Raw genomic sequence first — 24,761 nt, 5'->3', positions numbered from 1 at the left:
TAGGGGAATCAAGAGATATGGGGATTGGGCAGGAAAGTGGAATTGAGGTCGATGATCAGCCATGATCTTATTGAATGGCGGAGCAGGCTCGAAGGGCCGTACGGCCTACTCCTGCTCCTAATTCTTATGTTCTTATTCAAGTGCTGCCCTTTTTATTACGTCAGATTTGCTCCTTGGCCAGCCCTTGACCATGGACAGACAGAACAAATGTAATGTCCTGTTATTTCTGGTCGTCTCCCGGCGCTGCTGCAGCTGACTGGCAGCCAGGACGGAATCTTTGTTCACAGACGGTCGGTTCCTCTCTGAACAGCTGGTCCTGCGCTATTCTGCCTCCGGCTCCTGTTGCTGGCGGTGGCTCTGTGGCCGCTACTGCCCCGCAGTCTTTTTTTCTTGTAATCGAATTTATTGGAACATTTGACAACAGACTTAGGAAATGTACATTTCCATGACACCAACATGAATATTAGTGGGAGCCAGTGAAATATTAATCACATTTGTACTTGATTAGGCTATTCTGTTCATCAGCAAATTCTACATAACAAACAAAATCAGGAAAGCGATCATTAAACAGAAGAGTCCCATAGCTTCAGACAGGGCAAATCCAAGGATACCGCATGAGAACAACTGCTGCTTCTGAGAAGGATTTCTGGCATAGTCAACAATAAGGCTACCAAAGACTGTTCCAATACCAGCACCGGAACCAGCCACCCTTACTGTGGCAGCTCCAGCACCAATAAACTTTCTAGCGGTGTCAATGTCCTGCCTTATAGCACTCGTCTGGAACTCTGAGCACTTCTGGAGTAAATGAATTCTTGCCCTGGGTCCTTCTCAGAAGTGCTGTGTTTCCCTCATTGTATTTGTGTACTTCACCACAGCAACAGCGAGGACTTACTCGCAGATGGTGCAAGGCTCAGTGGAACTGGAGGATATTTGCCAGACGGAGCCTCTGGTATGAGCATGACTGACACAGAAAGTGGTCTACAAAGAGCTCCAGATCCATTGCGAACCGCTGCTGCGGCCAATACCACTTTAGCACAAGCGCACATTGCAGCGGTGAAACGGTGAAATCCGGACAGTCACCAGCCGAGACCGGCAAAAATCCACAGCAGCCCAGTCTTTTTCCCTCCCGCCTTCTCTTCTTCCTGCAGCGCACAGCCGCTGCTGCTGCCGCCATGGTAACCATTCACCGCCGCGGTTAGCAGTGCCCGGCCGCTCTGCACCGACTTGCTCTCCATCGCTGATTGGGGTTTCTTTCGCGGAACCCCGGAAAGTCTCTATGAATCTCAGTTTGAGAACCACCGATCTAGACACTACACCAAACGCTACAGGGAAGGGTTAAATAGAAGGTTGCAGTAAAGCTGGGAGTCACCACAATGCAGATGGTGGCCCACCTTAAAGCCTGATCTTGGAATAGCGCCAGTGCCACACGTTCGCTTCAGCCATTCGCTCAGTGCTCAGAGGCAGTGCTGAGGTGGCTTCACTGGGGTTTGTGATCTACTTCCTTATTCACATGATGAAACAAGATAGAAAAGGATGGGGAAAGGAGAGTTTAATATAAAAATAAGTTACAAAAGAAACAGTAGAGAAATGTAAATTAATAGCATCAGCAGAAGAGAGTCAGAGAAACAACAGGAGATGGAAAGTAACACAAACATCAGAAAAGAACAGTCAGGGGAGAGAAAACCGCAAAGTGAAGCATCCCCAGTATATAAATAGTAAGCCATAAATATTGCAATTTCAGATTTTTTAAACCTGTATTCACATGACTAAAACACACATAAAGGAAAGGATAGGAAATGTAATTGTCTGTTCACTTGCTACCGTGTCACCACTTGCTTTCAAAAGGAAATTTACAAGAAAATCTGAATGAAAATACAGGGATAAAGCAGGATCTGCAATTCAAGTTTGATCACAGTATGGAGCAGTGTTAAAACGATCCAGTGCTGGTAATAAAACTATATCCTGAGTTTGTTAAATTCAACATAAGGATTTATACTATGTGAAAAATAAGTTCTCTTGTTACTCTTCATCTCTTTCCAAGATTCTATTGTTATGCCTCATCCAACTCTCATAAACGCTTAAATCCAACATGGTACCAGTGATGGCTGTAAACCACTAGATGGCACCAAAGGACCATTTCCAAAGGGCTGCTCGATAGTTAACATGAGGTCACAGGTTGCTCTATACTCACTGTGAGTAGTGTGGATTCTGAGGAATTGTCTCTGGTTCCTTCTCTCAGATTGACTCATCCTGTAGCTACTATCTGAGCACTCACAGTCATTACTGCCGTAGGTCTGAGTGCGCAGACTTCTACTTTTCTTGCTGCCAGCAGGTACCTTGGTTGTCCCTTTGCACTTGTGGAGTCGAAGTTTGCCTGCAGCATCTTCAACGCACTGCCATTTCTGACAACAGATAGCAAGAGGTTACAAACCCCATTTATCACACAAAAGAACTAACATTAGGCATCACAAAATCAATCTAAAAATGCTTTTCTCTTTATATGCATTTCTTTTTAATGCTAATTAAGATGTAAGAAAGAGAGAGCTTGCATTTATATAACTCCTTTCAGGACGTCCCAAAGCATTTTACAGCCACTGAAGTGTAGTCACTGTTGTAATGTAGGAATCTAGGCCCTGGAATTACACTGTGAGATATTACTGTACAATTGTTTATTAACTCATTTAAAGCAAGTGGGTTAATACCACTGAATAGCCAAGGAAGGAATTTCAGACAAACGTGTTAAGTGGTTAATATCATAGTGTAATTTTGGGGCCCTAGTATCGACACTAAACACTCCATAGTTAAATAAAATGCATGTTTGGTGGAGAAAGTGGGCACTGCTATGGTACAGACAGCACATTGCCTAAATCCCTATTTTGGAATGTCTGTACTACACAATCTCAGTGTCCACGCTGTTCTTAGTACTTAGACTGCTTCAGCTTTGTACAAGTTTGTCCACTGGAGTCCAGATAAACCAACAGCAATGCTGAAAGCCATCTACTTTTTCTGCTTGAGGAGGGCATCTTGCTCATACCTTTCCTTGTGAACAGTCCAACTCCGGCATCTCCACACCATGTGAACACATGGAGGAAGTAATCATTTGGAATGTTTACTGTGACATTATGGTGTCAGTCTTGGCTCAGTGGTAGCACTCTCACCTCACGGTCAGAACACTGTGGGTTCAAGCCCCACTCCAGTACTTCTAACAGCCGGCTGCAATACTTCACTGCATGACTACAGTCAGGCAATGCTACATGCATGTGTGGTATGTACTTTCCAGCCATACTCAAGATCCTGTGGGCAAATAAGAAGCAAAACAAAATCCAAGGCCTAGAAATACGGTATCCCCCGAAAACGGGCATGCGGATCTCAATTAAATAGCAACACGCTCCCGTTTGGAGGACTGCAGGTAGCACGTAAAATTCATGCTGCCTGTTACTTTGCATGATTGTAGCATTCAGCCGAGTGTTGAACATAGGAACATAAAAACATAAGAATTAGGAGCAGGAGTAGGCCATATGGCCCCTCGAGCCTGCTCCACCATTCAATAAGATCATGACTGATCTTCGACCTCAACTCCACTTTCCCGCCCAATCTCCAGAGCTCTTGATTCCTCTAGAGTCCAAAAATCTATCTATCTCAGCCTTGAATGTACTCAATGACTGAGCAACCACAGCCCTTTGGGACAGAGAATTACAAAGATTCACAACCCTCTGACGACAAAAAAGACAGCACTGGCATCAAATCAGTGTTGCACGCTGACTGACATCATGATCTGCCTACTTACCATACTTCCTGCGCACGCTCCTAACGGCCACCCTACCGCCCACACCAGAATTGTGCGCGTGGTGCTCAGACGCCATTTTAGTCCCAATTCGACAACCATAGAGCCCAAACAATGGGTGCGAGGCAACCAAATGTCTAGGGCCAAGACTGAGTAGGTCCATTTTTGATTTTGTCATCTGTTTCAGCAAAATAACCATATTTTAAAGTTTGGAAAGTATTGTTTAATCTTTTTATCAGAAATCACTTTTTTTAATCAGATACCTCTACCTGCGGTTGATTCCAGTATGATATCATATTTCATTCAATAGACATCACATGGTGAGGGAATACCGTGGAGCCATGGAGTATACCAGGTTATTGTGGTACAAATGATTCTCAAGTTTACTCTTGATAATCAATTCCATTATTTTAAGTGGAATTGAAGTCAGATCACTGGGTCTGCGGTTGTCTGTGTCTGTTTTGTCGCTGCTTTGGGCACCATGTTTATAGAAAGACTTGCATTTATATAGAACCTTTCACAACCTCAGCACGTCCAAAGCACTTTACAGCCAATGAAGTACTTTTTGAAGTGTACTCACTGCTGTAATGTAGGACTCCATCACTTGAGGGAATAATTCACTGGCACCTCTCCAGTGTCCAGTGGCTCCCTCGTAATGAATGTTAGTGCCTTGCAAATCTCCTCTCTAATTTTTCTCAATATTCTGGGATAATTACCCTCTTTCCCTGGGGATTGATTGGTTTTCAGCCCTTTAAGCTGTCTAAGACTTCCATCTCATATGTATCAAAGCCATTAATTTTGCTTAGGTTTTTTCTGCTTGAGGAGGGCATCTTGCTCATACCTTTCCTTGTGAACACATGGAGGAAGTAATCATTTGGAATGTTTACTGTGACATTATGGTGTCAGTCTTGGCTCAGTGGTAGCACTCTCACCTCACGGTCAGAACACTGTGGGTTCAAGCCCCACTCCAGCACTTGAGTGTATAATCTAAGCTGATACTCCAGTGCAGCAACAGAGGGAGTGTTTTAATACAGGAGGTGTGCTGTCTTTCAAATAAGATGCTAAACCGAGGCCTTTTCTGCCCTTTCGGGTGGATTTAGAAGGTCCCATGGCACTATTTGAAGATGATCAGGTGAATTGTCCCAGTGTCCTGGCCAATATTTATCCCTCAAACACTAAAATAGATGTAAGAAGTCACACAACACCAGGTTATAGCCCAACAGCTTTATTTGAAATCACAAGCTTTCGGAGCGCTGCTCCTTCATCAGGTGAAGTGGAGAAATGCATAAAGACACAGCTTATATAGTCAGAGAATAATGTCAGATGTTTACAGGTAACCTTTCCAACTGCCATTTATCGCACCTCAGCAGAGAGATAATCACAGCAATCAAAGGTGTGAATGGTGTCCAAACAGGTCAGTCAGGAAAACATTACATCAAAGAACATGCAGATGCTGGGGTCTGTATGAAAAACAAAAAAACAGACAACGGATGAACGGACACCGCGCAACAATCACCAGGCAGGAGTGTTCCCTCCCAGTCGGGGAACACTTCAGCAGTCAAGGACATTCAGCCTCCGATCTTCGGGTAAGCATTCTCCAAGGCGGCCTTCGAGACACACGACAACGCAAAATCGTTGAGCAGAAACTGATAGCCAAGTTCCGCACCCATGAGGACGGCCTCAACCGAGATCTTGGGTTCATGTCACGCTACATGTAACCCCACCTGACGCAGGGTCATCCAGACTCGAGTCGACATTGGCTTGTTCGCTCTACACAGATGCGGCCGGACCTGCTGTGATTTCCAGCAAATAAAATGTTTTTTGTCTGTTTTTTTGTTTTTCATACAGACCCCAGCATCTGCATGTTCTTTGATGTAATGTTTTCCTGACTGACCTGTTTGGACACCATTCACACCTTTGATTGCTGTGATTATCTCTCTGCCGAGGTGTGATAAATGGCAGTTGGAAAGATTACCTGTAAACATCTGACATTATTCTCTGACTATATAAGCTGTGTCTTTATGCATTTCTCCACTTCACCTGACGAAGGAGCAGCGCTCCGAAAGTTTGTGATTTCAAATAAAGCTGTTGGACTATAACCTGGTGTTGTGTGACTTCTTACATTTGTCCACCCCAGTCCAACTCCGGCATCTCCACACCATGACTAAAATAGATGATCTAGTCATTTATCTCATTGTTGTATGTGGGACCTTACTGCGTACAAATTGGCTGCTGCACTTCCCTACATTTCAATAGTGACTGCACTTCAAAAGTATTTCATTGGCTATGAAGCACTTGAGGAATCCTGAGGTTGTGAAAGGTGCTCTATCGATAAAGGTTGTTTTCCTTCTTTCTTCTTCCATATTCATTCTCTGTTTCCAGATGGTTAGCATCTCACCTCTTTGACTACCTTCTTACTGTTGAAGTACTGAAAGAAGTTACTGTTGTTTTGCCTCTTTCAGTTATGTTTTTTGTAGGCATCTATTTACCCCTCAGGTTATATACTATTAATGTGTTTATACATGTTCCTATATTCATCCCAATGAACCCTCTCACTGCAGAAATTGTAAATGTAATTTTTATTCTTTATTTCAACTGAAGTGCAGTTGAACAACCTTCCCCAATCAATTTGCTCAAGTCGTTCCCTCATTTCTTTAATGTTAGCCCTTTCAAATGTAAATACCTAGCTCCTCACCTTTGGAATTTCTGAATGCAGTTCATATTGAATTTAATCATTCTGTGGCTGATGACCCCCTGTGGTGCCATGTCTATTTTCTGTATGTTATTTGGGTGAGTTAGGAATACTAGGTAAAGCTGAGCATTGCTTCTCGTGGCTTCCCTTATGCATTGGATGAAGATGCAGTCATGCATAACATTTACCAAATCTGACTCTGAAGCACTGGAGAACATGATTTATATCGCCCATCTATCAATGTTGAGACAATTCTCATGCATGTGGCTTTTAAGGCCCCATTGTTAATTCTCTCCTATCATTTACCCCAACTTGAAATGCCACTACCAGGTCCTTTCCTGTCCCCTTCAGTATCCTTCAATATGTATTGCTCAAGCTCCAGATAGACAACTCCTGTAGGTATTATTCTTGCGACATATATGGCTATCCACATTCCTAAGCCATGACCAATTTTCACAGTTGGGCCTCATTTCCACACCATCAGTGTGTACTATCTACAGGATGCAGTGCAGCAACTCACCAAGGCTTCTTCAGAAGCACCTCCTAAACCCACAACCTCCACCGCCTAGAAGGACAAAGGGGAGCAGGTGCATGGGAACACCATCACCTGCAAGCACCACTCTAAGTCACACACCATCCTGACTTGGATGTATATCGCTGTTCCTACATCATTGCTGGGTCAAAATCCTAGAGCTCCCTACCTAATGACATTGTGAGAGTACCTTCACCACATGGACTGCAGCAGTTCAAAAAGAAGGCCCACCATCACTGTCTCAAAGGCAACTAGGGATGACCAATAAATGCTGGCCTTGCCAGTAACGCCCACATCCCAAGAATGAATTTTTTAAAAAGGTAATACAGGGAGCACTACTGGAGTACTCAATAGAGAAACACAGGTAAACTTTGGAGTAATTGTCAGCTTTGTTCAGTGGCAAAAGGTTGTGGGATCAAGCCCTATCTAGGACTTAGCCCTGTAATATAGACTGACATTAGAGTGCAGTACTGAGAGAGTGCTTCATTGTCAGAGTTGCTGTTTCTTGGGTAAAATGTTAAACTGAGGGCCCATCTGCTTATTTCAATGATCCCATGGCATTGTTTCAAAGAAGAGCAGGAAGTCCTTTAGGTTTCCTGGCCAATGTTCATTCTTCAGCCAATACCAAAATCAGATTAACTAGTCATTCATCTCACTTGCTGTTTTGGAATCTTGCTATGCGCATACCAAAGTAATTCATGACCTATGAAGCACATTGGACTGTCCTGAAGTTGCCATAAAAATGCATTTACTCAATAGAAGAAACACAGTGTAGCAGTGGCTGTTATTTAAGACAACTGGTCACCGTAATAACAACAGAAAATGCTGGAAAAACTCAGCAAGTCAGGCAACATCCGTGGAGAGAAATTTGAGTTGACGTTTCGGGTTTGACCCTTCTTCAAAACTGGAGAGAAAAGGAACTAGATCGAAGGCAGGGCTGCGATCGGACAAAAGAATAAAAGAACCAAAAGAAGTAAAAGAGATTAGAAGCTAGACGAGATGGTGATAGGCTGTGATAAGGTGTAAAGTGTACTGGCAGGGCAAAAGATAGCTGCCAGGTGTGAGAGAGGAACAAAAGGAAAGGGGGGGGGGGAAAGGAAAGGAGTGGAAAAATATAAGTGAAAATGAAATAGGGGCCGAGGTTATGATCTGAAATTGTTGAACTCGATATTGAGACCGGAAGGCTGCAGACTGCCTAATCGGAAGATGAGGTGCTGTTCCTCGAGTTTACTTTGAGCTTCCGTGGAACAGTACAAGAGGCCAAGGACGGTGAGGTCCGAGTGGGAATGGAGCGGTGAATTGAAATGACAGGCGACCGGAAGCTCGGGGTCACCCTTACGGACTGAACGGAGGTGTTCCGCAAAGCGGTCACCCAACCTGCGTTTGGTCACCGTATGTTGAGTTCAAACTGCCAAAGGATGTGTGGGCCTCAAATAGAACTGAGGAGCAGCACAGACTACAGTAATTATTTGCTGCATAACGTGTCACCCTTCTCCAGTAGCTATTTAGTACTTTGGTGTGGGGGGGAGGGGGATAATATTCCAGTGCTTGACCTCAGCATACCTGTGAAAGGTTAATGGCAGGTTGCCAAGGGGGATTTGTTTAGCCTCCTTGTGACATTTATAATAAATGGTGGGAAATTCTTCAAGTTCTGTCACAGCTATTTATCTTTTAATTTTATATTTATGAGCCTCCATTTTTAATGGCAATACATCACTGAGATTTTCAAAGCTGTGCCTAAAGAATCTGTGTGGTGGGCTGATCAAATTTCAACCTTGGCGTGAGTGCAGCTGATGTGTCTGCCTGTAACTGTACAGTAAGAATGACTGGAGGAGACTCAAGGAATGGCAGCTGTGCTGGATTTCCCTAATTGACCCTTGTGTTGTGGGCCACACAGTCACAGGTTAAGAATTCTGCATTTAAATATCATGCCCACCCGCCACTATTTTATTACTTTTTGTCTGCTACAATCCAAACTACTGTAGTGGGCACTAAAGAGTGAAAACAGGGTTTTTCAGAGCAGGCAGGAACTGAATTGGCTTGAAAACACAGGCTTGTGAACAGATGTAACCCATTGTTACAGGTGTCAACTAGTCTGTATTTTAGTCACTGCTTGTACACTGTCATTCTCTTATTTATATAAGTATATAGTTTTAACAAAATCATAGTGCATAGTTTCCCATTTGAGGATAAATTTGGCGAGGCTTCACTCCTGGTACATAGTCTCGGTCGATGGGAATATGGCTAAGAGGATCAAGCGCGGAGGACTGCACGACTCATTGGCAGCACTCCTGATTTTCCTGTGATTAATTTTAGTGGGTAGAAAATCAGGAGCAGCACATGGTTTATTTTGAATATTTTAGAAGATAAAATTATGTGTTCTGGTTATCTAAAGCAGATGTTTTGGGCTGTGGGTTGACCGGGAAAGATGGGTCCCTGATGATTGTTGGCATGTCTCCGGTGCTGATCTGAGGCTCTTGGTATTAAGTCCTTTACAATAAAGGTTTGTACGTCCGACTCTGCTGCCTTTCCTTTGAGTGTCCTGTTGGAAACTGTGACCAGACAGAAAACTTCAGGTGCTCAACTGTAAATTGCTGTGATGACATTATAAATGTTAATCCTCTTGTATGTGAATGTCATCACACATCAAGGACGTGGAGCTCTTTGGCAGTCTGTGCCAACAGACAGCTCTGCAGGAAACTGTCTGAGAAGAGTGAGCCCACACAGAATATTCAGGCAGTATAGGGGTGATTTTGATGTTGCATATAAATCGGTCGAGTGGTGAGTGAGGGAGATGCAGATGGTGTCCAGAGCAATCAGCAGGTGACCCAATCCATTTTTGTTTGGGGTTCTCATTATATTGTGCTTGGCGAGCTGCCAGCATGAAATGCACTTCCCGATAGGCAACTCGCCGATCTGGAGGCGGGGAATTGGATCAAGGCGACCATCTGCAAAGGTCCTACAGCAACACCATAGAGGAGGGGAATAGAAGCATCAGGAATGAAAACAAACAGCAGGCAACAATTTTGCAGAACTACAGCAGTAGGTACATTAAATGTGAATGCCTGTAAGGATCAAAAGCCAAAGACAGCCATGAAAATGTGTCCCAAACCTTCATCAAACTCACTAGTCCTGGGATTATTTTTTATGTAGCTTGCTCCGGGGCACTTTATTTTTGTTGATGTAACTCACTCTTGTGTACCTATTTCTCTTTATATTACTCACTCCTGCTTATTGTTTTTATGTAAATCACTTCAGAGTATTGATTATTATTTATGTAATGCGTAACAATATATAAAAAGGATGGGAAAAGACTGGCCAGTCCATCAAGCCAACTCCATGTAGACCTGGTGCAAGCCACATACTTCCTCAATCTGACCCCTCCCCCACAGTCACATTATCTCCTGGGTGAGGTAGAAGACCAGAAAGAAAGAAAAATCCTCTCTCCCAGGCACCTATCATTCTTTATGCAAGTCACTCCCAGCTTTCTATTGCTGTTGCTAGAATTCATTCCCAGGTATCTATTAAGGTGCATTTACACTATATAACTATAGTGTTGGTGTGAAGCTGTAGTTATAGTCTGATTGCAACAAGAGTCTGGAGCCTGGCCTGAACTGACACTGCAGCGAAGCAGAGGGACTGTAGTATATATATTAAAACTGGTGAGTGGTATTCTGATTCTAATGGTACGCAACGAGTGGGTGTTGCTGTAAACGGAACAATATGTGATACATCGACAATAGTGGCATGGCACTTAACTTACGTGATAACCCCTGACTGACACCTCATTCGTGCAGGAGCGTGCCCCACTTCAAACCTTTGAGGTATCGAGCCCCTAAGATCAACTGGGGCAGAAATCTCCCACACCACATAGAAATGTGGGATTGAACATTGGGCAGCAAAAGAATTTAGTTTCACAGGCCAAAATTATCTACAGCTGATAAGGTCTGCCAGCAAACCCGCTCCAATCTAAAAACAGGCCAAAATTGTCTCCTGATGATCTCCCATCCTGCTATCCTTGCCAACGATGCCCACATCCCAAGGATGAATAAAAGATTGCTCTCACCCCCAGCCCCATCCCTTCCTTTGTCTGCCCCTTCTCACCTCTTATCCCCCCTCCTCTCCCACCTCCCGTCCTGCATCTTTTCCACTCTCCCCTCCAAAACTCCTGCTTACCTTCTCTTCCAACTCTACTCTCGCCTCCCTTCCTCCGCCCCTTCTTCTCTCCTCTTTCCTCTTCCTCTACTCCCCTCCCCTTTTTTACCCTCCCATTCTACTTCTCATCCCCCGTTTCTTTGTTAGGTTCCCCCATCCTATATTCTCCTCTCTCCGTCTCCTCCTCTCCTCTCACTCCGTCCACCCAATCCACCCCTCATCCACATTCCTCCGTTCCTCTCCTCTTCTCTCCCCCCTCCTGTTCTCTCCCATTCTGCCACTGCTCTGAACCATTCCCCATTCTGCCCTTTGTCCCACCCCTTCTCGTCTTAGTTCATTCCCGTCTCTTCCCATTTCTCCTTTCACTTATCCTGCTGCTCCTTTTCCCTGTCCCAATTCTCCTCTATTTCTTCCTCCCCTCCTTTCCACCTTCTGTACTTTCCCCTCCTCTCTTTCACCCATTCTCTCACTCCATCCCGTCCTCTCTCCCTCTCTCCTCCCAACTTCTTCCCCTCTTTTGTCATCTCTCTCACTTCTCCTTTCCACCTCTTCTCTCCTCCCTCTCCTCTCCTCTCATTCCTTCTCCCAGGTATCTGGTAAGTCACTCCCCAGTATCAATTAGTCTATGTAACTCCTAGATATCTATTATTCTCTATGTAAGTCACTCCCAGGTATCAATCACTAAAGCATTGGAAAGACCCATTTCTTTTTATTCTTTGCATTTACTAAATGAAATACTAAGCATTAAAGCTGAATATAATTAGAAATGACTGACCAGGATGCTTTGAAAGGCCATGGCTTGTAGCCTACATAGGGAAGGAAAAGTAAGGCTGCGAAATTTGATATGTTAGCGCCTCCTGTTAGTGCCTGGTGGGGGCATTAAGGGGTTAGCACCCGGGCACTGCGAATGCAGTGACGCCTGCGAACTTCAGTACCGGGTTAGCGCTGGCGGTAACTCTTAGCCCCTGGACCTCTAGCGCCTCGCAGATCGTGGCATCATAAAGTGCGCAGCGCCCCGTTATTGCCCTGGATGCAAAATTGAATCTCGCCCCCTGCTTTGTCGCCTCACGCCAGCAAGTGGAGGTGTTGTGAACTCAGCTGGCCGCTTCGGGAGAGGTAATTAAAGGGAATGCGTTTCAGCTAGGGCAATCTTTATTATTTGCACCAGTCTGGTGTCTGCGCAAAGTTTTTAATGTTTCATTGGTGCAAGATGTCCAAGCCTTCCACTTTGTGAGAGTGTTTGGGGCTGTAATGGCAGTCGCCCAGGTCGCCTTGCAAAACAGAACTGACGAAACTAGCTTGTGCAGCATCATTGGCCCTTCCCTTTAAGCGAGGGAAGCAGCCTCTGTGATGAAAGGGTGCCGTTCACAATGCACTTGAAATTGTTTAGCGCTCTGCTGCTACCGCCCCACTCTCGGACTTTAGCGCCCTAAGAGAAGTGTTTAGCACATGATTTAGCTCTCCAAGAGGGAAATGGAGCACTAAAACTGAATTGCGTGGGAGGCGAGAATGATTAGCGCCAGGCCTTAATTTTTCAACTTTTAGGGGGCTAAATTTGGTTGATTTGCGCCTCCTGTTGGCGCAAATCAACTAGTGCCTGGGTGCGATACCGCTAACACCTCCCGTGAAATTCAGCAGGAAGTTAGCGGCGGCACTAACCATTAGCGCTGTGCAGCCGACGATGACATCATCACCGTGCACAGCGCGCCAGCTCTAATATTGGGTGGCACCTGTTGTGTATGTGCCTTTAAGATAGGAACTGATTCTATACTGCAGTACCGGCAGTGACCACCCCTGTATATAAAGCCATAGCAGGCTTCTGTATTTCAGTCTTGAATTACTCTCTGTTCAGTAAATACCTGTTTTATTGTTCTCCTGCAGTCTGAGTATTATTGATCCTCGGACACTACACTGGCGACGGACAGGTTTGAACTCACCTGCAGTACTGCATCACCTCACGGGGATCTTTTCCCTGAAGAGAAGCTTCTTGGAGGTCGAAGTCAGAACAGCGGGCGTCGACCGCGGGCAACCGCCCAGGGATCCATCGGAGAGTTGCAGGGGAGGCTGTGGAGAGCTGGGCCTGGCTCCCCAGTCGAGGTGTTCCAGCAAGTCGTGCTGGTAGCAGGTAGTGCGCTGACCCTTCCGGACTGCGGCGGGCTCGGGCTCGATCGAGCGGCTCTGCAAAGGGGCCGTGCAGCGTCGTCGGGAGGAAGAGAGAGAGAGAGGGTGGAGCGCACAGGGCACGGTCGGTGCTCAAGAACCGGGCAGCGTGGAGAGGATAGAACGCAGGGAAGGAAAAGTGATACGCGCCGAAGCCGCGAAGAAGGAAAAGCGCGGGAGGCGCCATTTTATTCCATTGGGGAAGAAGGAAAAGCGCGGGAGGCGCCATTTTATTCCATTGGGGAAGAAGAAAAAGCGCGGGAGGCGCCATTTAAAATCACTCAGGATGCCGAAGAGTGGCAGTATCACTGCTTTCGACAACGAGGTAGAAGACTGGACCACGTATGTGGAAAGAATTGAAGTGTACTGCGGGGCAAATGAGGTGGCCGATGGAAAGAAGGTGTCGGTATTATTAAATTTGATGGGCGCGAGAATGTACGGTCTATTGCGGAATTTAATTACCCCAGCTAAACCAATGGAGAAAAGTTTTGAAGAGATTGTTAATATCTTACAGGAACACCTAAACCCTACACCGCTGCTGATAGCAGAAAGATTCAAGTTCCATAAAAGAAACCAGCACAAAGATGAGAACAATGCTGACTATCTTACGGAACTACACAAGTTATCAAAGCACTGCCAGTTCGGAGCAGGACTGGCAGACACCTTGCGGGATAAATTTGTCTGCGGGCTCCAGAGTGAAGGAACCCAGAAATGACTACTTTCGGAAAAGGACCTGATGCTAGAACAGGCTTTCAGCATGGCAGTATCCTACGAAGCAGCAGCACGGGGAGCTGCGGAAATACAACAGAAACCACAGGAATACAGCGCTAACGAAATGGCGTATGGAGCAGAAAAGTGCTATTGCTGCGGCAGAACAACCCATGATCAGAAGGACTGCTGGGTTAAGGACAAAGTATGCAGGCAATGTGGGAAAATGGGACACATAGCAAGAGTCTGCAGGTCGGGAAAGAAAACCAACACTACAAGAACTACTAACGACAAGTACAAGAAAGTAAAGAAATTGACAGACAGTAGTTCGGAAGATCAGGAGAGTGATAAGGACTCCGGGAGCAGGAGACTAAGTTGTCTAAAGTTACACAACGTGATCGCAAAGGAGGATCACCGAACCATTTGGGTCACCCTCATGATAGCAGGGTCCCCAGTAAAGATGGAATTGGACACAGGATCAGCCCTAACTGTCATGAATCGACGAGACTATGAGCGGCTATTCTCACACATACCCTTGAAGGACACGTCCATTGTATTGAAGACATACATGGGGCAAAAAGTCTACCCCAGAGGAAAAATAAGGGTGCCAGTTGAATACATAGAAACATAGAAGATAGGAGCAGGAGTAGGCCATTCGGCCCTTTGAGCCTGCTCCGCCATTCAACGAGATCATGGCTGATCATCCAAACCCTAGCACACGGTCCCTACACCGACAGCCATCCCACCCAAACCCTATCCCCGTAACCCCACGTATTTAATCCCCCCTAACACTAAGGGCCAATTTTTATCATAGCCAATCAACCTAACCCGCACATCTTTGGACTGTGGGAGGAAACCGGAGCACCCAGAGAAAACCCACGCAAACACGGGGAGAATGTGCAAACTCCACACAGACAGTCACCCGAGGCCAGATTTGAACCCGGGTCCCTGGCGCTGTGAGGCAACAGTGCTAACCACTATGCCACCAATACAACGGCAAAGAAACACAGAAACTGTATCTATATATACTACCAGATGGAGGACCACCATTATTGGGATGTGAATGGATCCGAAAAATACAATTGGATTGGCATTCCATTCAGGCGCTAACTGTGACTGATAAAAAGGATCATGACGTCACACCTGGACGACTGTCAAAAATTCTAACTGACGTGAAAGAGGTGTTCCAACAAGGACTTGGGACTCTAAAAGGAGTAATGGCAATGATAAAAATCGAAGATAACGCAAACCCAAAATTTTTTAAGGCCAGACCGGTACCTTATGCGATCCGCCCAGCCGTTGAAGCAGAGCTGGAGAGTCTGGAGCGTTTGGGTGTGCTGTCCAAGGTGGACTGGAGCGAGTGGGCCACACCCATCGTTCCTGTAATGAAGAAATCATTGAGCAGCACGCCTGGGGAACCGAAGAAGGTTCGCATCTGTGGGGACTTCAAGGTAACTGTGAACCCAGTCTTGCACACAGTACAATATCCGCTTCCACGGATAGAAGATATTTTCGCCTCACTATCTGGAAGGAAACGCTTTACAAAGATTGATCTGGCCCAAGCGTATCTACAAATGGAGGTGGAAGAAGCGTCTAGGAAATACCTCACGATAAACACTCACAAAGGCCTTTACCAGTACAATCGACTGGTATTCGGGGTAGCATCAGCCCCGGCTATTTGGCAGAGGGTGATGGAACAAGTCCTGCAAGGGATCCCGGGGACCCAGTGTTATTTGGACGACATCCTGGTTACGGGCGAAAATGACAGTGAACACCTTGCCAACCTGGAGCAGGTGCTCACGAGATTACAGGAATATGGGCTACGAGCCAACCGCCCCAAATGCGAGTTCTTCAGGAGACAAATCTCGTATTGTGGCCACATGATTGATGAGGAAGGGTTGCATAAGTCGCCGGACAAGATTGAGGCTGTAGTCAAGGCTCCAGCACCGGAAAATGTGTCGCAACTGAGGTCGTTCCTCGGGTTGGTGAACTACTACCATAAGTTCTTGCCGAATTTATCTACAATTCTGCACCCACTGAACGCCCTACTGCAAACTGGAGTAACATGGAAATGGAGTGATGAGTGTAAGCGTGCCTTTCAGAAATGTAAATGCCTAATCACTTCAAAAGAAGTATTGGCCCACTACAATCCAACACTACCGATTCGGTTAGCATGTGATGCGTCTCCCTACGGCATCGGAGCGGTGCTGTCACACAAATTCCCTGATGGTTCAGAGAGGCCAATAGCCTTTGCGTCGCGCTCGTTAACCTCAGCCGAGTGTACCTACGCCCAGATTGACAGGGAGGCCCTTAGCCTGGTGTGGGGGTGAAGAAGTTCAATCACTATCTGCACAGGCAGAAATTCACCCTACTGACTGATCATCAGCCCCTGGTCTCCATTTTTAACCCAAAGAAGGGCGTTCCGGCGATGACGGCGCAACGGCTGCAAAGATGGTCACTTTTTCTAGGGACACATCAGTACCACATAGAGTACAAGGGTACGAAACAGCATGGAAACGCTGATGGGCTGTCGCGCCTACCGTTGCCTACGGTAGAGGAAGCACCTGCAGTGGACCCTGTTGAGATATTCCATGCGACCATAGTCGAATGTCTACCTGTTACAAACTCAAGTATAGAGAAGGAAACCCGAAATGACCCGACACTCTCTCGGGTCTATGATTTGACGGTGAAGGGATGGCCAGCACATGGCGACTCACTGTTGCCAGCATTCTCGCCAAGGAGAGAACAGCTGTCAGTGTGCCGGGGGACCTTGATGTGTGGATCCCGAGTGGTAATTCCACCCAAGTTGAGAGATAGAGTGCTCAATGAGCTTCATGAGGGTCATCTGGGAGGGGTAAAAATGAAGAGCCTAGCCAGGGCGTTTGTGTGGTGGCCGGGAATCAATAAAGAAATCGAGGATATGACCAAGAGATGCACAGGATGCCAGAAGGTCCAAAACGCTCCACCACAGGCCCCGCTACATCCATGGGAGTGGCCCTCATCTCCATGGCAACGGGTACACATTGATTTTGCTGGTCCATTTATGGACTCAATGTTCCTAATCGCTGTGGATGCCCATTCGAAATGGCCAGAGGTCATCAAAATGTCCTCCACCACCACGGAGAAAACTATTGCAGTCCTACGGACCACCTTCGCAAGGAATGGCTTGCCAGAACAGATTTGCTCCGACAATGGGCCACAGTTTGTGTCAGAGGATTTCCGGTGGTTTCTGAGGAATAATGGGGTGAAGCATTACACATCTGCCCCATATCATCCAGCCACAAATGGATTGGCTGAGAGGTTTGTTCAGACCTTTAAAAAGGCCATAAAGGCAATGCATAATGACGACATACCACTACAACACAAGGTGGATAATTTCTTGTTTGCTTACCGGAATGCGACACATGCAGTCACCAACCAAACTCCAGCCATAATGTTCTTCAACCGAAGGCTAAGATGTCGCCTGGATTTGCTCAAACCAAACATAAGACGAGATGTTGAGGATAAGCAATTCCAGCACATAAACGAGGAGCCAACCAGGAGCTTCAAGATAGGGCAACCAGTCTTGGCCCGCGACTACCGAACAGAAAAATGGCAGCCAGGAACGATATGCACACAGCAGGGACCACTAATGTACACAGTGGACATTGGAGAGAGCATCGTGAGACGCCATGCTGACCAGATTCTAGAGTCACAGGAACAAGCCAAACCCATACCACGAGCAGGTGCACCTGGTAATCAACCCGAAGTACAGATTGCGTCTACCTCAGAAGCAGTGGTATTGGAAGCTGACGAACCAACCAATGACAATGAGCCAGAATCAACTCCGCCGCAAGAACAGGATACTCGAGAAAGGCGCTATCCAGTCAGGATCAGGAAGCCTCCTCAAAGACTGAACTTATAAATGATTATTTCAGTTGATGTATATAGTACAGAGAAAATTGTAATTGTAATTAGTTATTATTTAGTTGTTAAATGAATGTTATGTACTGTTTATCTAAAAGGGGAGGAATTGTTGTGTATGTGCCTTTAAGAGAAGAACTGATTCTATACTGCAGTACCGGCAGTGACCACCCCTGTATATAAAGCCATAGCAGGCTTCTGTATTTCAGTCTTGAATTACTCTCTGTTCAGTAAATACCTGTTTTATTGTTCTCCTGCTGTCTGAGTAGTATTGATCCTCGGACACTACAGCACCCCCCGACTTACCGCCGGATGCTATTTCCGCCGGGGTCAGGGGGGCCTACCTGCGGCTGGGGCAGCGCTTTGTTAAAGGGGAGGTGGCGGGAGGCCATTTTTGTTGCTGGCCGCCTGCCAGCACCTGCTCCCGTTGCTGTCCCCGGCCCCCGTGAAGCCCCCCTGTGGGGTACCGGCTGCTCTCCGTGATCCCTGGTGGCCCAGCTGGGTGCCGGGATGCGCTGCGCCAGGCCCCTCCCCTTTAATAAGGGGAGGAGGGCCTGCAGTACTGCGACATGACGTGTCACAGCGCATGGTGCTGCGGATCGTAGCGCCGCGATATTGGCTCACAGCGCCCCAAGAGGAGACGCGGGGCGCTTCCAGTAGCACCCCTCCTCCCTCTTGGGGTGCTATCTGGGAAAATCGGCAGTGGGGGCGCTAACTTTTTCGGGGTGCTAACGTCCAAAGGGGGGCGCCACCCAATTTTCACCCCTTAAATGTTTAACGCCCCCAACAGGGCTATACCGAATTTCTCCCCCTAAGTCTTTTTGGTGTCGGACAAGCAATGCTACGTGAAATTTTAATTATAGATTTTTAAACCAAAATGAGTTTTCTTTGGCCTTCACCAGCATAAACACAGGTGTTGAATCAGACGCAGTTATTCTATTTCTGCAGTTGGTTTAAGTGATTTATTATGCAAGTTTTACTCCATGCTCTTAAATCTCACTTTACAGCCTGTCTCTGTGGTAAGTACTTCCACACCTATAATCGTTGCTTTGCACGAATGTCATGCAACTTAAGCTCATTAATCATAATCAATGGGCACCAGCAAAAACATAATATGCCCGATCATATTAGAGAATTGGCAACACTGGGACTTTAATGTATTTTGTTTCTTTCATAAACTATATACCATACAACAAGCACCTTTCACTCCTGGCTCGGCTTCCTTATTGTGGTTAGCTCCTATCCAGTGAGGGCTCCGTATTATTTTTGACCTTTCTTTTCAAATGACCTAAAGTGCCAGCAGCAATGCATAAAATGTCTAACTAACTGCAGCGTATGTCAAGAGAAGCTTCACTGGATTATCATAGTATGATAGAATCACAGAAAGAGGCCATTCGGCCCATCAAGTCTGCGCCGGCTCTTTCGAAGAGCAATCCAGTTTTTCCCACTCGCCCACTCCATCCCCCATATCCCTGCAATTTTTCCTCCTTCAAGTATTTATACAATTCCCTTCTGAATCTGTATCCACCACACTATCAGGTGGTGTATTCCAAATCCTAACCTCTCGTTGCATGAAGAGGTTTTTCCTCATGTCGCCTCTGCTCCTTTTGCCAATCGCCTTGAATCTGTGCGCTCTGGTTATCGACCCTTCATCCATTGGAAACAGTTTCTCTTTATTTACTCTATCTAATTCCTTCATGATTTTAAACACCTCTATCAAATCTCCTCTTAGCCTTCTCTGCTGCAAGGAGAACAACCCCAGCTTCTCCAGTCTATCCACGTAACTGAAGACCCTCATCCCTGGGACCATTCTAGTAAATCTCTTCTGTACCCTCTCCAAAGCTTTCACATCCTTCCTAAAGTGTGGTGCCCAGAATTGGACACAATACTCCAGCTGGGGCCGAACTAGTGTTTTATATAGGTTTAGCACAACTTCCTGGCTTTTGTACTCTGTGGGGTCAATTTTCTGGCCGCCGTCGGGCGGCTTTTCATGCGGCCGGGGGCCGAAAATTGGCGAAAAAGCAGGTCGGGACCCCCCCCCGCCTGATTCCCCGCCCCGTCTGACTTTCGGACCGCCGTTTCCCCGCGCCCCACTTCAGTCTCAGCCGCCGCTGGCGGGACTGGTCGTCGGAGCACTAATAAGCAATTACCAGCTTGTTGAGGTAGTTTCTCCGGGGCCGTTGCAACTTTGGGGCTTTCCCCACATCAAACCCGCCTGCGGGGAACCCCGCTGCTGAGAGCTGGTGTGAAGCTTGCCGGCTTGCTTGCTGTCAGCTGCAGGTCAATGGAGAAGCTGCGATTTAAAGGGACAGCACTTGTATATTGAAGGACCTTGTTGTTGCAGGTTTGGGGCTACTTCTTCAAGGCTTAGGCACAGCTGCGGAAGGTTGGAGCCTCACACACTTCTCCAATGCGATCTCCTGGGAAGCCCCTCTCGCCACCCTCACTCAGCGCTTCCTCAGCGGAGGCATCTACGAGAAGCATGGGACGCCTTTTTTTCCTTCCCTTCTTGCCATTAGAGGATCTCCAGCAGCAGAGGTGGCAGCAGCAGAACCAGGAACAGCAGGATCAGCAACAGGCGCACCAGGCTGCTGCTCACTCACCTGAAGCTGCACAGGCCAGAAGGGGCCAGCGCTTGGAAGTGGCTTGAGAGCACCTTGCTGCGCTTTAGGGGGCCATGGGGACCCGTTTCTGCACTGGCAGTCCTACTCAGAAGGACTTCCATGAAGATCTGGTTTCTCTGTTCAACAGATGGCCAACGCTCCTCAAGAGATGTCATTCTCTTATGAGCACTCACCATGTTTTCCGTACCCTGGTGAGTTATCTCCTCCATGGAGGTTGCCAACCTTTCCATGGTGATGCGTTCATGCGCCAATGACTCCACAAAGGCTCTGCTCATGGTCGCTATGGACTCCTCCATTCGCTCCACACTCGCAGCGACCCTGGAGACAGAGACTCCTGCATCTGTGCATGGAGATCCATCACCTCTTCTCTTACGGATGGACCCAGAGGCAGAGGGTCGACATGCAGCGTAGCTGAGCTGAGCTGGCAGAGTCCTGCACCCTCTAACGAGGACTCTCCACTGCTGTCCCTGTCTCCAGAATCTGCTGAGGCTCACTTGTGAGCTGTGAAACACCAGGTGACAACACTACTCTATGTCCCAAAGATCCCCCCGAGGTGTGAGTGTCTGCGCTGGTGCTGGGTGCGCTTACTTCTGCTGACGCTGTGCCCTCAGAGGTTGGAGCTTCCTCTGAGGAGTCTGGCTGCACAGCCTCTTCCTCCTCCACAGTGAGGACGGGGGCTCTGGATGGTACTGTGGGGGAGTTAAGGAAGGAATTAGAGATGTAATGCCAAGGTTCTTCTGGTGACTCCCAGCGAGTTGGCATCTGCTGACACCTGCATCCATGCAGCATTGGTCTCAGTGGGAGGCCGCTTCCTCCCTGACCTAGGGAAGAGGACCTCCCTGTGGGCCCTAACCCCATCCAATAATGCCTGCAGTGAAGCCTCGTCGAATTTGAAGGCAGCTCAGCCTCTGCCGCTGGCAGCAGCTGGTGCAGGCTCCTCTGCCATTGTGCAAAAGTGGCTGAGAAGCCTGCAGAGGTGGAGAAGCTTGCTGGACACTTTGAAAGCACCACGAATGATGACATCATACTGTGGGGATTTCTGACTCGAATTGGACAATTAGCAAGGCTTCCCACATGCTGGGAATTAATTGGCCAATTGAGGGAAAATTGCGTGGAGCTGGCTGACACTTTTTTACGTGTGTCAGAAACCCCACATTCGGGGAAACCTGACCATTTCCCACACAAGCCGAAAATCGGGGCCTGTGTATCTATTTTCAAGCCCAGGATTCCATGTGCTCTATTAACTGCTTTGTTAACCTGTCCTGCCACCTTCAAAAATTTGTCCACAAATCCCCCCAGGTCTCTCTCTTCTTGCACCCCCTTTTAAATTGTACCATTTAGTGTGTATGGTCTCTCCTCATTCTTCCGAGCAAAATGTATCACTTAAACTGCTAAGAGAATATTTGATAGGAATCATACCATATACTTTTTCTGATCTGTGCTGACTTATTCAATGCTACTATATGATCTTGTATATTTTTTACACATTACTTTTGGAGACCTAACTTTCCATCTCAGAATCGAAGAAGAGTATTCTTTTCATTTCTTTTAACTTTTCACTTACTACACGATAATGAAAAAAATGTAATTCTACTCTATTTAAATATACCATCTTGCTTTCTTAAAAGGCATTGCTGTCCTGCCAAAGAGATCTGCATTTCATTTTACCAGGTTTATAAATGAAATTTCAGCTTAAATCTTCCAGACCTACGCAAAGGGGGCAGAAATGTGGCAAGGTGGAATTTCCGCCCACCGCTTTAGCCACCTATGCCCCATCCCAAATCTCAAGAGCAAAGTTATTAAAGTATTCAGGATGGGTGCCCACCGCCTGTAGAGGCAAAGCACAGGTATCCACCCTGCTTTGCTGCAGGACAGTCTGAGCAGCACCCTGCCACTCTGAGAAAGGAAGCCCAAGCCTCAGACTGGACTGAAGAAAAACATTCTTTTTTTTTGTCGCTCTTGGCCCCCTTTCAACAACAATCTTTCTAGGATCGATTGCCATTTGCCTTCTCCGCTGTTGATCCCAATTAATGCTAAGAATGGGAATTATGGAACATAGGAACAGGAGTAGGTCATTCAGCCCCCCATGCCTGTTCCACCATTCAGTTGTATCATGACTGATCTGTACCTCAGCTCCATTTACCCAATGTTTCTCCATAGCCCTTGATACCCTTACTTAGCAAAAATCTATCAATCTCAGTCTTGAAAATGTTATTTGACCCAGCATCCACAGCCTTCTGGGGGAGAGTTCAAGATTTCCACTACCCAGTGTGTGAAAAAAATGCTGATTTTGGCCTATCTCTAATTATAAGATTGTGCCCCTTATTCTGGATTCTTCCACCAGATTTTGACAATGGGGACGTGATGGAGGCGGGACTCCCACTTTTTGGGTTGTAGTCCCACCTCCATCGACTTGTGGCCAACCCATGCTATTTTCCCTTGATTGACCTTGTTAAGCCCGCCCAGCGGGCTCAGCAGGCCAATTAAGGGACACCTGGTTACTGGTGACGTCAGTGATTGACATTTCATCTGTCAAGAGCTTTTGACAGATGAAAAATCAGTGTTTGACAGCTCTATGAAGCTGTCAAACACTGACAATCTGTCTTCTAACTTGAGTCCTTCTACTCAGACTCAGTTAGAGATCTCTCCAGACCAGAAAGCAGAATGCTGCAGCTTTTGATATTTCAGCGGCCATTCTGCTTTCTGTGCTGGTGAACTGAGGGACTCCCGAGAACTGAAGGAAGGAAGCCTGCAGGAGAAAGTAAAGGTAAGTAAAACTTATTAAAACACTTAATTGGCACTAATCCCCTTCCCGCCTCAGGGAGGCGGCTCCCAGCATAAGTCGGATACCTGCCTCCTGGGACATTGGCCCGGAGGCGGGTTGGGGGCAGGATGGGTTCGTGCCCCCCGATTCTGCAATTTTCCCACCACTCCCACCTCCAAACCCACCTCCACGGGGCTTGGAAATTCGAGCCCATTGTATCTACCCTATCAAATCCCTTTATGATTTTAAACACCTCAATTAGATTATCTCTCAATATGCGAAACTCAAGGTAATACAAAATAAGTTTCTGCAACCTGTCCTAATAATTCAACCCTTTAAGACCCAGTATCATTCTGGTGGATCTATGCTGTACCTCCTCCAAGACCAATATATCCTTCCTATGGTTTTACTTGGAGGCGGGTTTTGAGGCGGGAGTGGTGGGAAAATTGCAGAATCGGGGAGCACGAACCCATCCTGCCCCCAACATCTGTAAGACAAAGGTCCTCTACCAACCTGCCCCCGCCACACAGTACTGCCCCCCGATTATCAAAATCCACGACAAAGCCTTGGACAACGTGGACCATTTTGCATACCTCGGGAGCCCTGTCAACAAGGGCAGACGTTGACGACGAAGTCCAACACCGCCTTCAGTGTGCCAGTGCAGCCTTCGGTCACCTGAGGAAGAGAGTGTTTGAAGACCAGGACCTCAAATCCGGCACTAAGCTCATGGTCTACAGAGCAGCAGTGATACCCGCCCTGCTGTATGCCTACAGAGCAGCAGTGATACCCGCCCTGCTGTATGCCTCAGAGACATGGACCATGTACAGCAGGCACCTCAAAGCACTGGAGAGGTACCACCAACAGTGCCTCCGCAAGATCCTGCAAATCCATTGGCAGGATAGGCGCACCAACATCAATGTTCTTGCTCAGGCCAACATCCCCAGCATCGAAGCTTTGCCCACACTCAATCAGCTCCAATGGACGGGTCACATTGTCCGCATGCCCGATACGAGGCTCCCAAAACAAGCGCTCTACTCGGAGCTCCGGCACGGCAAGAGAGCCCCAGGTGGGCAGAGAAAACGCTTCAAGGACACCCTCAAAGCCTCCTTGAACAAGTGTAACATCCCCATTGACACCTGGGAATCCCTGGCCCAAGACCACACAAAGTGTGGGAGAAGCATCCGGGAAGGCGCCGAACACCTCGAGTCTCTTCGCCGGGAGCAAGCGGAAGCCAAGCGCAGGCAGCGCAAGGAGCGCACGTCAACCCAAGCACCCCACCCACCCGCCCCTTCAACCACCGTCTGCCCCACCTGTGACAGAGACTGTAGGTCCCACATTGGACTCATCAGTCACCTGAGAACTCATTTTTAACGTGGAAGCAAGTCATCCTCGGTTCTGAGGGATTGCCTAAGAAGGAGAAGATCCTTCCTATGGTTCGA

The 24,761-nt window shown here is 47.1% G+C and overlaps 1 protein-coding gene and 1 pseudogene across 4 annotated transcripts in view; both read right to left on the bottom strand.

Annotated features, from left to right (window-relative positions):
• The window catches only part of sulf1 (sulfatase 1), a 601,332-nt gene that overhangs the window by 73,468 nt on the left and 503,103 nt on the right, over positions 1–24,761 (bottom strand). For all 4 annotated transcript variants that reach the window (XM_085993124.1, XM_085993123.1, XM_085993126.1 and 1 more), the window contains one exon: positions 2,192–2,402. In XM_085993124.1, the coding sequence (XP_085849250.1) occupies positions 2,192–2,402 (211 nt within the window). The remainder of the gene's footprint in view (positions 1–2,191; positions 2,403–24,761) is intronic.
• LOC147114961 (ATP synthase F(0) complex subunit C3, mitochondrial-like) lies at positions 243–2,109 on the bottom strand (annotated as a pseudogene).

This window comes from Somniosus microcephalus, chromosome 7 (genome assembly GCF_052327205.1).
Source record: "Somniosus microcephalus isolate GS21.2 chromosome 7, FLI_Smic_1.0, whole genome shotgun sequence".
NCBI lineage: Eukaryota > Metazoa > Chordata > Chondrichthyes > Squaliformes > Somniosidae > Somniosus > Somniosus microcephalus.
This window is presented reverse-complemented; position numbering and strand designations above follow the sequence as displayed.